The sequence below is a fragment of the Ipomoea triloba genome, chromosome 4 (genome assembly GCF_003576645.1).
Source record: "Ipomoea triloba cultivar NCNSP0323 chromosome 4, ASM357664v1".
Taxonomy (NCBI): domain Eukaryota; kingdom Viridiplantae; phylum Streptophyta; class Magnoliopsida; order Solanales; family Convolvulaceae; genus Ipomoea; species Ipomoea triloba.
This window is the reverse complement of record NC_044919.1, coordinates 26,072,654-26,090,999: the sequence shown is the minus strand read 5'-3', so window position 1 is coordinate 26,090,999 and position 18,346 is coordinate 26,072,654. Positions and strand designations below refer to the sequence as shown.

Here is an 18,346-nt window from a genome sequence, read left to right as displayed (position 1 = left end):
AAAAAAAAAAAAAAAAAAAAAAACAAAAAAAAAAAACAAACAAACAAACAAACAACAAAACAAAACAAAACAAAAAAAAGAAAAGAAAAGCAAAACAAAAAGGCAACAAACTTGTGTGAAACCGTCTCGCTTGTGTCAGGTCGGGTCAATGTGAAAAAGAAAAAAAATGTGATACTTATACGCACAAATGTCATATTTATATGCTCAAATGTAATACTAATCAAGAATAAAATTTTTGTTACTTATAAATTTATAATGGTAAATGTAATACTTTTAAAGGAAAATGTAATATTTTTACATTTCGATTTAAAAGTATTATATTTTTTTCCTCAAAAGTATTATATTTTTCCTTATAAGTAAGGGGAACATTACTTATTATGAAAAATGTAATACTTTTGATGGAAAATATGATACTTTTACATCAAAATGCAAAATTATTACTATACATTTTTCTTTAAAAGCATTACATTTTGTCTTATAAGTGACAAAAGTTTTATTCCTAATTAGTATTACATTTGAGTATATAAGTATGACATTTGCGCATATAAGTATGACTTTTGCATGTTGATTCAACCAGACCCGATTTGTCTCACGAATAAGGATCCTTGAGACGGTGTCACACAAGTGCAACTCAAACAAAAAAGAACAATATGTTATTAAATAAGGGAAAATGAAAAATGTATTCCAATGTGATAAAATTGGTCACATGTCCTAATTTTATTTTTAAAAATCAATAAATAAAAAGTAAAAAATATATGTATCATCGTGACAAACTGATAACTAGCTCGAAGAAAAAAAAAAACATTCAAGTGTGATTGAAAGGGGGCGACATTTGGTGGCCACGTGTCTGACAGGAGGTGCACCTTTGTGGTTATAGCTACCGATCAGAGTTGACCAAAGACTGATCCCCACAACCAAAGTAGTTGAACTTCCCAACGTCTTTAGCTCTCTCTACCATCGTCTTACCTAACAATGTAATATCTCATGCAATTTAATTGAGTCAAATATATAGACAATGTTACATTACAGATATTTGAATTAAATTTTGTATTATTATTTGAAGTAATATAATGTTATTTAGTTAATTTAAAATATGTACTAACTATAAAGTTCCATTCATGAATAATTAATGATGAATATATAAAGATTATTCTACTCATTACAAGTTATATTTAATGAATAATTTAATCAAGTGATATACAAAATTTATTATATAAATTACATTCTCATATTTAATTTTTTAAATGTCAAGATATAACATAAGATTTATAATACTATTCATAATAACTATTACAAAAATAAAATTTAAAAATCTTTAAAAACTTTTTTAAAAAAATAAAAACTTCTTATATACAACATTTATTAATGAAGAATACAAAAATTTCCAAACTGTTACAAGTTACAACTTAATATAATAACCCTTGAAACAGCAACATACAATTGTTTATGGTTGAAAATCAATTTCCTTAAAAATAGAGCAACATAAAATTAAAAACAAAAAAAAAAGTAATTAACCTTAACGTTTGTTAATTCTTATTAATACTGCATAAGAGACAATGAAAGAGGTGATGGTTGGATTAACATGCAATATCATGTTGCTTTATTTTGGAATCACATATAGAATTTGTCTGAAGTTTCCATTAGAAACATTAATTTTTCCTCCATATGGTGTATCTATCTAAACTAAATGAATTGTTGAATCTCAAAATATCTCACAATTTTTTATCCATAATTTTAAAAGAGCTTATAAATCATTGAAACTTCATTCCAAATTATTTAATTAGTAAAATATTTTATATGCCAAATACTTTGTGATTTGATGGCATCACGTTATTTTTCATACAGATACTATAATGACGTCGTTTTTGGACCGTGTGTGTGGACAACCTATTGACCATTTAACATTGTATTTGTATATATAGTATGTGTCTTGTCTATTTGTCATCATGTATCTCCTTAATTATTTTATATTGTTCCGTACAATGAGAGTAATATATTATTACAATTTAAACTAAATGATAAGAGACTAAGTACTCTTTAAATGGTTGAAAATCAAGTATAATAATAATATAGTTAAAGCACGAAACAAAAATCCTGCTTAACGCGCCAATCAACTGTTGTTCTATAAGATGTTCCTTTCTTTCTACAAGTAATTATTAAGGTTAAAGTTAGCCAGATCAAAATTTTTGTCAAATATTTATTATATGATGTGATAATAAAATTCATTGTATTTCTTGATTATCATGAATTGATTAACTATATCCCACCTTAAAAAAATAAATTTTCTTATTAATCAAATACGATTTATATATTATTCTGTTTGGCGAAAAATTTTGATTCATTTAACTTAATCCATTATCAACCAATGTGTTATACAAGAATTTTCTAGACAATATGTTCGTACGGGTTTAGCTCACTGGTTCAGTACACAATATTTGATGTAAGAGATCAAAGTTTGAAATTCGGCAGCAACAGTGTGAAAATTAATTGTGTCTAAAGTGGACAGATTTACGCACCGACATTAGGGGGGCCCTTGAGGGTCGGGAATTCAATCTTTTGGAGCAAGAATTTCTCCGTCAATATGTTACGAAGTACTTCTGGTAGATAAATTATAATCAATTCAAGAGTCCATAATAATATGGTTTTTATTAACTGAACAAGCCCGTGTATTGAAAGACACGAATTAAGCCTTTGATGTACTCAAAGTACAAGCATGTAACATTACATGGAATACTAAGAGTGAGAAGTAGATTTTCTTTTTGAAAGAGATCAATTTCTTGAAGTAAATGGGTCTAAGTTCCAGTACAGAGCAGAGATCCATCAGATCTATAGAGTTTGCAGCCGATTTTGGCAGTGCAGCAGTTGACACACGATGGACGAGTTGGCTTGTTTCCTGGTGGGCACTTCATCGTGGCCACTCGTTGCTCGCAGACTTGGGCGCACACTTTGCCATCATAGCGCCCATCCACCCTAATCAAAACAATTCCTATTATCCACAAAAACAAGTAAAGTTATACTCCAAAAACCAATAATTCACATGTAGAAAATCTCAAATTTCAATCATTGAAACATCAAAGTCCATAACTTATCTACCAATTCAGATTGGGTATTCAAAAACATGTTCATCCATATCTCCGAACACCAACCAAATGTGGTGGGTAACATCAATCGTTAACAAAAGATCATCAGAAAAATTTTAAATAAGAAGTTTAAAACTTTAGCGATTAAAATGTATTACTGGCTTAGTACAAGATATCATGGATATTATATTAGAGATGAAGAACAAAGGGAAGTTTGAGATAAAACGACTTACCGCACACAAGAAGAAAAGGCAGCAGGATCACAAGTTTGTTGACTGCCATGTTTCTTTGTTCTTTGATGACTTTGGGGAGTTGTTAGCCCTCTCATTTATAGCATACAAATGCTACTACAAGACAAGACAAGAAATATGATAATTAATTAGAGAACCAAGCTGGATATATGACTACATTTCCTATCACATTAATTAATTAATTTTTTTTTTGAAAACACATTAATTAATTAATTAATTAATTAATTATGACTACTTTTTTTTTTTGAAAGCTATTATGACTACTTTTCGTATCACATTAATTAATTAATTAATTATGACTACCTTTATCCATTTGTAATTTAGTAACAAGATGAATATATGACCAAGCTTAACTCCTGGGCTCATATGGAAGGGTTATTGTATGGATCACATTGGCATACATCCATCTAATAATATTATTATTCGCTTTTATCATAATTTATTCACATTTTGTACATGCAACGCACAAAAATTTATACTCAATATTAAAATATTGCTAAATAATATATATATATAAATAAATAAATAAATAAATAAATAAATATATATATATATATATATATATATATATATATATATATATATATATATTAGTTGTAAATATGCATTATATGTGTGATTAAATAATGTTCAATGAATAACAAAAAAGTTAGTAAAATTAAATGATAGAAATAAATAAAGAAACACATAAATCTTATAGATATTTGAAAATGAAATTTTAATTTTTCGATGATAAGAAATATTATTATCTGGCATAAATTTTTTTTTTTTAAAAAAATACATTGAACAAAGTAGGTATTAGTTTTCAAAAAAACAAAAAAATTAGATTTAACTTTTCGCAAATATAATTAGTTTTTCTTATAATTTATTCTATTATAATTAGATTTTAATATAGTAACATAATAAATCGAATTGAAATATTTTGTTGATAATAAGCCAATTATGCATATATTTTACATCAAATAAGATACGAAATGAAAACAAAACACTTTAAAAAGTGATTTTTTCAAAATTTTTTAAAAAAATAAAAAGTTAAAATAAGTAGACTTTAAATTTTCAAATAAGAAAATTATATTAAAAGAGTAAAATTAATATTAAATTAAACTATATTTATAGAAACTACATACACAAATGTATGCATGAGTTGTATTTTACATAGTAGCTAGGGTAAGATTGGCAAAAGAAAAAATATTGAGGATAAAATTGGTAAGAAATCATAATCGTACAAGACATACAGCACCAAAGAATAGCATTTAATGTCATTTATACCACTAACGAATTTTTATTCCAATCTTCTATAATAAAAAAGCCAGAAGAAGAGCATTAAATGCAGTTCCCGCCCAGTGCAAAACGGCGTAGTTTAGGGTATAACTATGGTTACGCATAGGCAATGTTCACGGTCCAACTTTTCAGCTTCCAAACGGTAGTAGAAGTGTGAAAAGAAACAAACTTTAATTATAACTAGATATTAATGGCCGAAATACTTTGGATTTGTTTAGGAAGTCGAATCGGTAAAAACAATTCGAGAATCGAGGGGACTTTTATCGGGAACTAAGAAGAGAATTAATGTACATCCAGAACTCTTTGAGTGTTAGACTTATATTACAGACTATATATTACATGTTGAACTATCGAATTCGCAAAAGAATAAAATTTCTTTTGATTATCAGACTTGCATTCCAGTATGGGTTTGTCCTGTTTTGCGAATGAGTTATCAACCTTCCTTCAAGTACAGGAGGAGTGCTGTGAAGCTAAAGGTCATTCCTACATACTTGGTCATGGAAAGAAAAGGTTAGTCCAAAATAAAGAGTAAAGAAGTCGTCTTCCACGACGAAGAGGTATGTGTTCTTTCTCTCTTAATCTGCATCAACAATGGATATTTGAAAAGTGTTAACCAAGACAGTCAAATGGATATTTGGGATCGAGAATAGCTATACGACAAGCTAATCAGGTAAGTCAAGCTATGTTATTATGGTTGTTTTATCATACCATGTACAGGCTTTAAGTTCTGCAAAAACATTGCCTAATTAAGAGCTGCAAACAACATTTAAATTACTTTTTGAGTAAAGTCTAATGCATGAAAAATTTAGTATTTGCAATGGACTACTGATGTAGTTAATCTTTTGTATAAGAAATCATTTGCTGGTCAGACAAAATCAGAAGTGGATGTACAAGCAATGTAATGGAGACAACTATGTGGATCTACACAGTTTTAAGAGAGACAGATGAACATAATCATAGGCAAGGGAGTATCAAAATTCAAGACATAACCAGTTCAGTTAACTAGGTTTACGTTTTTACATGTAAGTTATAATAGAGATAGGTGGTAGTGTTTAACTTAAGAATAGATTTAATGATGTAAGTCAGAAATCTGTGTACAAAATAGATGTTTTTTTTTTGTTTTTACACAAGTAATGTATATGTGTTGCAATCTATATATTGAGTTTGCAGGAATGTTAGAATACTTACTTTATGATTCAAGTCATGAAATGTACTGTAACTCTCAATCTGGAAGGCCTATCAAGTACAACAACAGATAATGGCTTCCTGAAAATAATTTTAATTTGTCATCTTCAATGCAATGAAAGCCAGATTAACACAGTGTGTCCATTTCCAGCATGATACCTATTTAATATCAAAACATCATACCAGCATGATACCTATTTAATATCAAAACATCATACCACTAATCTTAACCGTATTTAACAAACTGGTGTATGTATGATTAAAAATGGCATAACAGTTAATATTCACACTGCAGTTTAAGTTGAAAATGATATTTAATAGTCATGTTTCCAACATATGGTATTAAATAGCACAATGTAGATATGAGGGTTGTAAACGTAAACTGAATAGAACTTAAATAGCACACAATTGTGTTTTGTTTGCTATTAAAAATCAGATATTTAGCTCTAAACTATTACAACTTATTGCATTTCTGTACTTAGTTCGTAAGAAATATCAAATACTTATCTCTTCTTCAAAAGTATTTTAGGGCCTGAACCTGCATACATTAAAACACATTAGAAACTGCAAATATGAGAAAATAGGTTCAAAAAAATAGTTAAGTTCCGAAAATCAGCACAGTATTAGGAATTAGTAGTTCCATTTTTACATCACAATACTGTTCACATTGTAACTAAATAATCAAGAGAATGATCAATACCTAAAATGCAGTAAATAACATATCATATTAAACAACTCAGGAATTAGTAGTTCCATTTTTACATCACAATACTGTTCAGATTGCTATACAAACCATATGTTTATGAATTTTGTCACTACTATGTTTTGCAGACATTAGAGAATAATTTTTAAATATAATGCAGGATATACAGTGATTGTGTTCTGGGCTCATTTTTGAAAGCCAAACAACATTTTTTTTAGATAGGTGAAAAAAAAAATTCAATCAATATTCAGTATTATTAATACAGTAAAATAGATTTTCAGGCAAAGAAATATACTGTCACGACATAAAAATTTGCACATCTCCAAAAGGTAAATATTACATACACATAGTAACTGCACAGATTTGATTATTTAGGTAAATAAATCTTAAATTAGGCAGTAAAATACTTACTTCCTTTCGTTGTTGTGTTTTCCTTTTTAGATTCGAAATCCTTGTGCGTTTTTGGAAAATATCCTGTAAATTTATCAACAAAATTGATTAAGAAATCTGTTAGGGTTTATCAGAAATTAGGTCAAATTACATTGAAAGATTGTAAAATAAACAATATGTTACCTGATGGAGTGGGATCTTTCCTAATCTAGGATTGAAGACTCTATTTCTGCCGTGAACTAATTGTTGTAGAAGCCTTCTATTTATCTGTGTAGTGCTTTGAATCCGCAGAAATGAACGAATTTGGGTGAATTTTGGTGTACTTTGCTTCAAGCGTAGGTTTGATTTGGTGTTTGGGTGAGAGATTTGGCATGGTTTCCATTTCTGTTGTTTGTCGAGGGTTTCAGGCAGGGTTCGCGAAGGAGACGACGGGGTCGGGGATGTAGGGCGGGTTGACTGGGTTTGTCTGGGTGGGTTTGGGTATTTATATGGTGACTTAGTGGGTCGGGTATGGGCCATAATTCTTGGGTTAGTGATTTGGGCTTTATATATTTTTATATATGTAAATTGCTGATTTGGGCTGGTTTGGCCAGATTTAGTTAGTATAAATATATCTACATATTATTTCAAAAATAAATATATCTACATATATTATTAGAATAATTAATAATATATGCTATTATATTAATTAAAGAAATTAGTATTATTAAATATTGAATTTATTAATTTAATTTTATATTGTATAGTTCAATTACTAATTTAATGAATTTCGTTTCCATAATAGATTCATTGTGTAATTTTTAAAAAATCTTTCAACCATTGGCTTTTTAATCTTAATTTTTTTTAGTAATGGAATTAGTGTTAGTATTATTTTCTTTATTATTTTAGTATTCTGAATAATATTATTGTGTTTAGTATTAACATTCATTTTCCATCTTTCTTAGTAGTACAATATATATTTTCATGACTTAGTTTCTTATAGTTGACATTATTGTAGTGTTAATTTGTTATTTTATTACCCAAAAAGAATAGTAATTTTATTTTTAATAGTAATGGAATTACTGTAAGTAATATTATTTTTTTTTATTTGACTATTGTGAGTAGTATTATTCTATGGAGTATTATAATTCATCTTTCATTTTTGTTAGTAGTACAAAATATATTGCCATGAGTTTGTTTCTTATAATTGGCATTATTGTAGTGTTAATTTGTTATTCTATATGAATTATAGGGAATAATGTGACGCCAGTTGTAGACAAGAATGTATATATGCTACCATAATATAATAGTTTATTATTTTTAATAATGACTCATCTTAAACATGATTTTTTATTTTATTTATAGATATTTTTTGCTCATAAATTTATTATTGGAAATGAACATATTTATTAAAGAACCAAAAAAGATATCAACAAATGAGCATCATATATATGTAGTCTTATTATTGAAATTTAAAATAAGAAATGGCATATTTCTGTTTTTGTCTATTAATTTAATATCAATCATAATTTGTAACAATACGATGTAATATTTATATTTCAACTATTTTTTGTTATGCTTTTATTTACGAAATCATATGTTATGATATTATTTTATGGACATTATTTAGTAATATAGATTGTTGTATTACATTGATTAATATCAATGACTCCGTCAGATACACGATTGTCATTTAAGTTTGAAAGGAGGCAGTTCTCATCAATATTATCTTATGCAATGACAATAAATAAAAGTCAGGGACAAAGTCTATCTAATGTTGGACTATTTTTTTTTTAACTGAAATGTTAAAATTACTTAACTTATTACTGTATAAGTAACATCCGTGCATTGCGTAAATTGTTGGAGGTACAATTTAACCAGTAAACTACATAATAAAATCACATAACAATATTTAACTTTAGACCGTGCATCGCACGGGTATAATACTAGTTAATTACTAATGTCAAAATAAAGTTTAAAAGCAAAACTATGAAGGTGAAATTGGAAATAACGAATAAAGGAACAACACAAATAACACACCTTAGTTGCAGCCATTAGATTACAGCAAGTAAGCAAATCAACGCTCAATATATATTGTTAAAATACACACCATTCTACATACTAAAATGCAATAGATGACAGATAAAACACACAATTCCACATTATAACCAAATACACTTATTCACTTAAAATGCATCAACATACGTAATAAAACACATTATTCTACGTATTAAAATGCACCCCAACGTGCTTCATTGCTTCATGTCCGATTATAAACATGCACTATTACACATATTAGAAAACATGTGCTAAAATATGCACCATTCTACGTATTAAAATGCACAATTCTACTTATTTGTGAAAATCCACATCCCAGATTATAAACATGCACTATTACACTTATTAGAAAACATAAATTAAAATACACATTATTCTACGCATTAAAATGTACCACAGGACAAATTAAAACACATCATTCCACAACACAGTTACACATCATTCTATGTATGAAAATGCACCAGTGAATGGATTAAAACACACCATTCCACAATACAGTTAAATGTACCAACATATGTAGTAAAACGCACCACGGTTTTTTGTATCTTTTTATTAAAAAATTAAAAAAGGGATACAACGTTGGTTCTTTTTAAAAACCGATGTTGTATCCTTTTTTTTAAAAAAAAAATACATACGATGTAAAACCGACGTCGTATCATTTATTTACTACGTCGGCCAGAACAACGTCGAAAAATAACCGATGTTGTATGTAAAAAAAACGGACGTTAAAAGTTTTTTCTGTAGTAATGATAATTCTATTTGTACATATAATTCTTTAATTTCTACAAACTTAATTTAAAATTTTATTAACTATTATTCATGATAGGTCAATGAATTACACAATGAAAGAAGTGTAATAGCCACAGATCAATTGTTGCATTTAGCTTATGAGCCAGACATGCGTATTTATCGATATAAAAGCATACTTATCAACGGCCGGAGGTTTAATACAAAAGACAGGGATTTGCAACTAAAATCGCAAAATAGTGGAATTCTTGTAAAAGGTGATGTAGATACAGGTAACTTGGATTATTTTGGTGTATTAACAGATATCATACAGTTAAATTACTAGGGAGGAAATAATGTTATTTTATTTAAGGCAGACTGGTAGGATATTTATCATAAAACTGGATTCAAAGTTGACAAATTTGGATTTCCTATGGTCAATATTACCCAAAAGTTGCAAACCGATGAACCATATGTTTTAGCTTCTCAAGCTGATCAGGTTTATTATGTAAGCGATATTAAGGAGCCTAATTAGCAAGTTGTTGTCAAGACAAAGCCTCGTGATTTCTACGACCTCCTTGATGATGATGTTGGAGTCTAGGAGATAAACCATGTCAAGAAAATCAAAATTTTGGCTTTACCATTCAAGGTTCTACTTTGGAAGACAATAATAACATTACGGTATTGTAGAAAATCAAAATTTTGGCCTGATTTGGATGCTACAACTGTTGAAGTAACATTATCAAATATTAATACCATGAGTATCAAAGCAGATGCAATTGATAGTGATGGAGATGCTTTTATTAATGATGATGATGATGATGAGATACCAACAACTGAAAATGAGGAAGCTGGTGATGATGATGATGATGATAATAATTGAGTATTATATGAATTTTTATTTATAACGTTTGAATTCTTTACTTTTCATATTTTGAGTTTTAATAGTTAATTTTAATAAATCTTTTTTAAATATATTGCTCGTACTAAACATATTTTTTTTTATTTCCAAAAATTATTGATATGACAAATTAGTAAGATAAGTGATAGTGATACTTATTTGTCATATAAGAATGTTTAAATATAACTTCACACAATATTCATCTATTTAATTATAATGACAAAGTAATTGTAACAATTAATTACTCGTCACAATTATCATGAATTAGTGACAAAATTTGAAATCAAAACAATTATTGTAACAATTTAGTAATTTTTGTTACGGAATTATAGAGCGTCACAAATATTTATAAAAATTTCATCACAAAAAATAGCAATATTAGTGACAACAGTATTTTTTCTCACAATTGTTTCTCATTTCTAATGGTACTACCCAATTGTATTTTTATTAACAAAAAACAATTGTCACAAATATTACAAACAAGAGTGACCAACAACTATTTGTCACAAAAATTTGTGTCCACATTATATTTTGTCACAATTGCATTCGTTCCCGCCATAATTATAATGCCGCCAAAATGCACATACATTTAGTAACAACATATAGTGACAATGTATGTTACGACACTATTATTCTAGTAATAGTGACAACTTATTCGTAACAAATACTTGTCACAATTATCATATATCCGTAACCAAAATAATATTATCATAATTATCCCACACAATAGTGTCGAATTATTTTTTTGGTCACAAAAAATGTATTATTGTGACTAGATTACAAAGTATCGCAAACGAATTGTCACTAAATGTCTACATTCCTGTAATGTAAGTTTGATTTTATTAGGAGTTGAATTTTGGTTTGATTTCATTAGGAGTTGAATTTTGGTAAATAGGATTTTCTTATTGATGTATTCTCCTTTTTCCATCTTTCTTTAGATTTTTCTTCTTCTGCGTTTTTTTTTGAACCATTCTCCTGCGTTTTTTTTTTTTTTTTTTTGAACCATTTCTCCTTTCTCCATCTTTTTTGAACCATTTTTGCAACGAATAAATAAACTCTTCCGTTTTTTTTTGAACCATTCTCCTTTCTCCATCTTTTTTGAACCATTTTTGCAACAAATAAATAAACTGAAAGATTACAGTTTTACATTTTTTACTATATAGTTACAAGAACCAATTCCGTTGCCGGGAATTGAACCCGGGTCTCCTGGGTGAAAGCCAGATATCCTAACCGCTGGACGACAACGGATCAATTGTCTACGTCTTCTGTTAACATATTTATATGCTTTACATACATTGAAAAGCAATAGAAATTGAATTGCGGTGAACGTGGATCGAACACGTGACCTTCAGATCTTCAGTCTGACGCTCTCCCAACTGAGCTATCCCCGCAACTGAAAGCGCTGTTGCATTTTAATTATACAAATTTCAGTTTTGTAACTATAATCAATTATGTTCCACATCTTGCTTCGCGCAGTCATTATTGCGTCTTCAAAGTCTGATTAAAAGTTTAAAAAGTTAACCCCATTTTTTGTATTTATAGGTGACTGTTAATATTTAGTCTTTTTTATTAGAATATTTTTATTTGGTTATAGTATTATTATGACATGATCATTTTTAGTCATTCGTCAATAATATCGTTGAAATGTCGTTAAATACAAAGATATTTTGATTTTTTAATACAAATTAGATTGACCTGCTATATTTTTTATTTTTATTTTTATAAAATTCATAATTGAAGACCAAAATGTACTTGTATTTAACGATATTTAAAATATTTTGTTGATAATTGACCAAAAATGATCATGACACAATAATAATACTACGATAAAAAATGAATGTTATGATAAAATGGAATAAATTAAAAGTGGACTACCACCTATAAATTTATGACAAAAATAAAATTAATTCAAAGATAAAACATAGCCACGATGATTACCTTCATTACAATGAAGTTTCCTGTACTTAGAGTCAAGACTATACTTTTCTCAACCTGTTGAAGCACAAAGAGGCACAAAGAGTCAAGTCAATTTCGATATCTCCTCCACTGAGGCTCGAACTCATGACCTTTCATTTGAGGGAGGCCACTACATGCCATTTGAGCACAAAGTGCTTGGCAAAGCCAATCATCTTTAATAACACTTCTATAATTATTATAGAGCCTATGAATAAGGTGCAAATTAACCACTGAACCTAACATGAAAGTGTAATTAGACCATTGTATCCAAAAAAATGTAATTAGATCACTGAACACTTCAAGTGTTTGCAATTTCACCTAATAACATGTTACTATCCATTTCATCAGGTTGCCTGCTTAGGTGGATGGTGAGTCAACATTTTAAACTAATTTTTAACAATAAACTATTAAAATAAATAATTTAAAAACTATTAAAAAAAAAAAAAAAAAAAAAACCGTCGGCCAGTTAGCCACCCCTTCCCTCCCCCTCGTCTCAAACCTTCGTTTCCGCCGGAAACAAAGGATCTATCTTCATCTCCGCCGAAGATGGAGACGGGCTCTTCGTCTCCCACTGGAGACAAAGGATGAGGGGCGGAAGGGGTGGCCAGCCTTTTTTTTTTTTAACACTTGAAGTGCAACGGAAATCATTTTCCGATGACCATACATTTTCCGGACGTTGCCAAACACCAAAAGCCCGAAAAATGAATTTCGTAAACCAAGCAACAAGAACTCAAATTGGAGAAAGATCCACACCATCATTGATTACAAAAAATTTGGGAACATGGCATCCCGACAACAAGAACGGGGGAAGCAAACCTCTCCCTTAGTTTTTATTCTGCAAAAACCTCTCAAAAAACTACAAATGTGGTTGCTCTTAAGTAGACAACCTTACTTATTCTGACAGAAATTAAGGTCTTTAATTACCTGCATGCGAGGTTCCGATGACTACGCAGAGAGTGAAAAGATTACCTTAAACAATACATCCAGAGCTAGCAATGACCCTCACAAGACCATCAAGAGGAAGCCTTTGCCATTCCTCATCATGGATAACCAGATTTCTATATCTCCATATATGGTACACAGTACAAGCCAAGGCAATAGAAATGCTTTCAATTTGGATTGTATCCTAACACCCCCATGCAATCTTTTGATTCAATTGATAGAGCTACGAATTGTTGTAATTCTCCTATGGAAGCCAAAACATTCCCAAATCTGGTTCCAAACCTGTAGAGCAAATGGGCAATTAAAAAACAGGTGATTAACTGATTCTTTATTGCCAATACAAAGAGAACAATCAGTATCACAATCAAATAAAAGTTAGTCACTTTATTTGCCTGCGGCAAATTGGAGAGTTACATTGCTACCACCTTAATTAGTCTGATGTTGGCTGAAACAAAAGAGGCAAAAAGAAACCAATTGAAGTCAACTCATCAATTGGTCACAAAAAGAAGAAGATAACGTAGGTGCTACGTATATATTGATTTAAGGCAAAAACTTGTGTGAGACCGTCTCACCATGAGTCGGGTCGGGTCAAGATGTAAATGTAACACTTATATGCATAAATGTCATACTTATATGCTCAAATGTAATACTAATTAGGAATAAAATTTTTGTTACTTATAAGGGTAAATGTAATACTTTTAAGGGAAAATACAATACTTTTACATTTCGATTTAAAAGTATTACATTTTTCCACAAAAGTATTATATTTGCCTTTATAAGTAAAGGGCACTTGTCAACATTACTTATTATGAAAAATGTATTACTTTTTCTCTAATAAGTAACAAAAATTGTATTCTTGATTAGTGTTATATATATTTAAGCATATAAGTATGACATTTGCACATATAAGTATGACATTTGCATGTTGCGTTGACCCGACCCGACCCGTCTCACGAATAAGGATCCGTGAGACGGTCTTACACAAGTGTGACCCTATATATATATATATATATCTACACTTATAATAAGAGCCAATAATGTTAGACCCCTAACTGGAACTAAAAAAAATGTCGGTGTAATAGTCTGCTATAACATATTGTACTTTGTGTTCTTCTTATTGTGCAACCTCCAATTAAATTCCTAATATATCCTAATCATTTATAATTTTACCAAGTTTTTTCCGTTAAATATAACGGAAGTTTAACATTAAATTCTTTAGGCAATTTGTTTCTTTATTACAGTTTTCAAACAAATTGGCAATATTCTATAATATAATTCTGTATAGATTCCTAACTTAAAATTAGAATATTGAAGTCTTAATAGGATTCTATAATACAATTCTGTATAGATTCCTAACTAAATCATTATTCTATCCAAAATAACAGTATATAAACCCCTCCCCTTTCTCACGGGTATTCACCCAAAACAAAACCTAACATATTCTGCAGCACACCATCTACTTGACATTGTATAGGTATGATTGTCAAAATATTATCATGCTAATTCTATTGTGTATTTGAACTCATAATGATTACAATTTTTTTTTTTAAATCAATGATGGTATACTCAGTAATTAGTATAACTTCAATATCGTTATGTAAATATATCTATTCTATAATCTGTTCATCTATACTTATATCTTTGTATGTAATGTTGTGGTTCTCATATCGTTATGTAAATATATCTATTGTATAATATGTTCATCTATACTTGTATCATTGCATGTAATGTTGTGGTTCCCATTATATTATTTCATAACATCCTTTATGAACATATTTCTCAAAGTATATGCTCATCGTCCTTGTTGATAAAACTGTAAGTAAATAGTAAAAAATTTCTCATTATTATTATTATTATTATTATTATTATATTATTATTATTATTATTATTATTATTATTATCATCATCATTATTAGTATCATTCACCACCAACATCATTGTAAATGCTATATTTAAATGCAAGGAACTCGGGTTCAATCAATAGTGTTTGATAATGACATTGGAATGTATGATATCACTTACAAATCAACAAATGGTACATCATCTCAAATGTCATTGTCAAACCTGTCCGGACGAACTATAAAGTACTTGATCACAAATACAATTACACATGGATTTTAAATGGTCGGACCGGTGTCCAAACAAGTTACAATGATGACACGCCATTTGCTCTCATGTAAGTGGCTTATTTGTTTCTACTTACTTTAGTTGTAATTTAGCTATTTATAATTTCGTTATGTTTTATTAAAATATATAAGCATTGAGACTATTTCTTTGATTTTTATTAATCATTTTTTTCTCATGTAAGTGGTTTATTTTTTTCTCTCGGTAAATTTTCAGTTAACTGTTTTTAACTGAACTTTTTCGGTTCAGTTAATTGTTAAAGGTTCTTTAAAATTTCGATTAACGGCCCGGCGCTCCTAAGCCGAGGCAAATTGCTCCCTAGGCGGCCGCCTAGGTGGTTGATCGCCTAAGCAGCCGCCTAGCGCCTAACTCGGCCGAGTTAACTCGCCCAACTCGGCAGAGTTAGTCGAGTTAACTCGGGCGAGTTGGCATTGTTAATTATTTTATTATATTTTTATATATTTAAATTTATTTATTTATATAAATAAGAGAAGTAAGAGATGTATATATATAATATATACGGAGTATAATATAATATATGACATACACCCACACACATGAACTATTTTTTTTTGTTTTTATAGGTCGCCGCCTAGGCGCGAGGCGCTAGTCTACCGCCCGATTAGCGCCTAGCGCCTACTGCAACCATAAATAAAATAAAATGAAAATTTCAAGTAAGAAATTAATATGTGTAATTTATTATAATTAGATAGAATTGAAGTGTTATATTTAATTTAATATCTTCATATTGTAGATATCTAAAATTTATTTGTTTTGTATTTCAGTTCAACAATTTTTAAATTGAAATAATTTTATCTTATTCTAATTAAAGAATGTACCTTTATCACCTTCGCTGAGGCTTAAACCCACATCCTCCCATATAAGGAAGTAACTTGGTGCCACTAGACCACAAGGCCCTTGACATCAATATTTATACTTATTATACTACTAATAAAAACAAGAGAAAATTGCCATTTTAGTCTATTGACTATTGGGGTCCTCTTAATTGCAGTCCACGACTTTCAAAAGTGTTAATTGCGTATCCTAACTATTCAATTTTTGTCAATTTTGGACACTCTGGGCAAATCTCACTGGAATTTCCTAGCTAAACCTTAAAATAACGAGGGCATTTTAGTCATTTCACATCCTAGTTCTTCTTCTCCGGTGAGCTACCATTTTTTCAGGCGAGCAACCACTTTTCTCCAATTTAGCAACCATTCGTTATCCATCTTCAAACAACAGCAATGGTTGCTAACAAATGGTTCCTACAAAGAAAAATGGTCTAAATTGGAGACAATTCATTATCCATTTTTCTCCAATTTAGCAACCATTTTTTTCCAGCGAGCAAGCATTCTTTCCAGAGAGCTACCATTTTTTTCGGCAAACAACCATATCAAACAACAACAATAATGCACAATCCCAGGATCCACCCAAGAACAACAACAACAAAGACACCAACGTCGACGAAGTAGACCAGCGCTCATCGTCCACCTCGGAATACATCACCCTCGTCGACGAGAACAAGCGGCTGAAGGAGGAGAACGATGAAAACCAAGTTGCTCGCCGAAAAAAATGGTAGCTCGCCGGAGAAGAAGAACTAGCTAGGGTGTGAAATGACTAAAATGCTCTCGTTATTTTAAGGTTTAGGAAATTCCGGTGAGATTTGGCCGGAGTGTCCAAAATTGACAGAAATTGAATAGTTAGGGTATGCAATTACCACTTTTGAAAGTCGTGGACTGCAATTAAGAGGACCCCAATAGTCAGTAGACTAAAATAGCAATTTTCTCTAAAAACAAAATCTTACTTTTGCAATTTCTCGCCTAAACTATTATTATATAAAATCTAATAACTATTATGTTAATTAAGCTATTAATTACATGAATATTAGTATAATTACAATTAAACATGATATAAAAGTATAATTTCACAATATTAGTATAATTACCAAATAATTATTATGCTAATTAAGCTAATAATTACACAGATATTAGTATAATTACATGGGTTGTTAGATTTTTTATAATAATTACAATTAATTTATTCAGATACGGAGGAGTAAGAAAAAAAATAAATGTGATATGGTGAAAATGAATATACTTAAGGTATAAAAGTATAATTGCACATATATTAGTGTAATTGACTAATAATAATTGCCTAATAATTATTATGGTAACTAGTATTTTCACCTGTGCGTTGCACAGAATGAATTTGTTATAATATTTTAAGAAATATTGGAATCGATATACAATTATATAAATTATAACATCGAATATGAGTATGAATAAGTGTATAAATGCAATTATAGTATGAGTCTTCCTTGCATGCAACAAATATCACAAAAATTCAGCGTTCTAAAATAAGTGTATAAATGCAATAGGTAGATACTTTACATTATTGCATCATATTCATTAATTTAATTACTTGTCGATTAGTTATTGCATGATCTTGAGGTACACTTATATTTTGATATTCAGTAAGTATAACTATATTAGAGAAAAAATTTACATGCGAGGAATGGGATAATCAGTTGAGTAATTGTTGGTTGACCGTAGAGCGTTGTATTGGAGGAAGAAGATGATATATAGTGAAGATGATATTGCCCTTCACTATATATCATCTTCTTCCTTCAACACGTTGATATTCTCTGGACAAATAACTGTTGGAAAAAAATTAGCATAAAATGGCATTTTACTGGCAATATTGTGGTACAAATATATGTGGGGTCCACTTTCGATTTGGGTCGGGTCAAAGTGGATTCGTGTTCTTCGTA

The 18,346-nt window shown here is 29.5% G+C and overlaps 1 protein-coding gene, 1 long non-coding RNA gene and 2 other non-coding genes across 5 annotated transcripts; all 4 read right to left on the bottom strand.

The window, feature by feature from the left end:
• Nucleotides 1-2,625: 2,625 nt before the first annotated feature.
• Nucleotides 2,626-3,423, bottom strand: LOC116016458 (proteinase inhibitor PSI-1.2-like). The gene is made up of 2 exons (XM_031256725.1): nt 3,314-3,423; nt 2,626-2,986 (listed from the first exon to the last, which is right to left on the bottom strand). Exons 1-2 carry the CDS (start codon nt 3,360-3,362, stop codon nt 2,793-2,795), a joined length of 243 nt encoding a protein of 80 aa, XP_031112585.1. The 5' UTR covers nt 3,363-3,423; the 3' UTR covers nt 2,626-2,792.
• A 1,398-nt stretch (nt 3,424-4,821) lies between these two features.
• On the bottom strand, nt 4,822-7,333 carry LOC116016460. 2 transcript variants are annotated; one of them, XR_004097754.1, is made up of 4 exons: nt 7,074-7,333; nt 6,912-6,974; nt 5,801-6,335; nt 4,822-5,365 (listed from the first exon to the last, which is right to left on the bottom strand). It is a non-coding gene; the product is annotated as an uncharacterized LOC116016460 (long non-coding RNA). The 2 variants fall into 2 exon arrangements; XR_004097753.1 differs by having other exon boundaries at nt 4,822-5,192.
• A 4,397-nt stretch (nt 7,334-11,730) lies between these two features.
• Nucleotides 11,731-11,802, bottom strand: TRNAE-UUC. Its single transcript has one exon. It is a non-coding gene; the product is annotated as a tRNA-Glu (tRNA).
• A 70-nt stretch (nt 11,803-11,872) lies between these two features.
• On the bottom strand, nt 11,873-11,945 carry TRNAF-GAA. Its single transcript has one exon. It is a non-coding gene; the product is annotated as a tRNA-Phe (tRNA).
• Between the last annotated feature and the right edge of the window lie 6,401 nt (nt 11,946-18,346).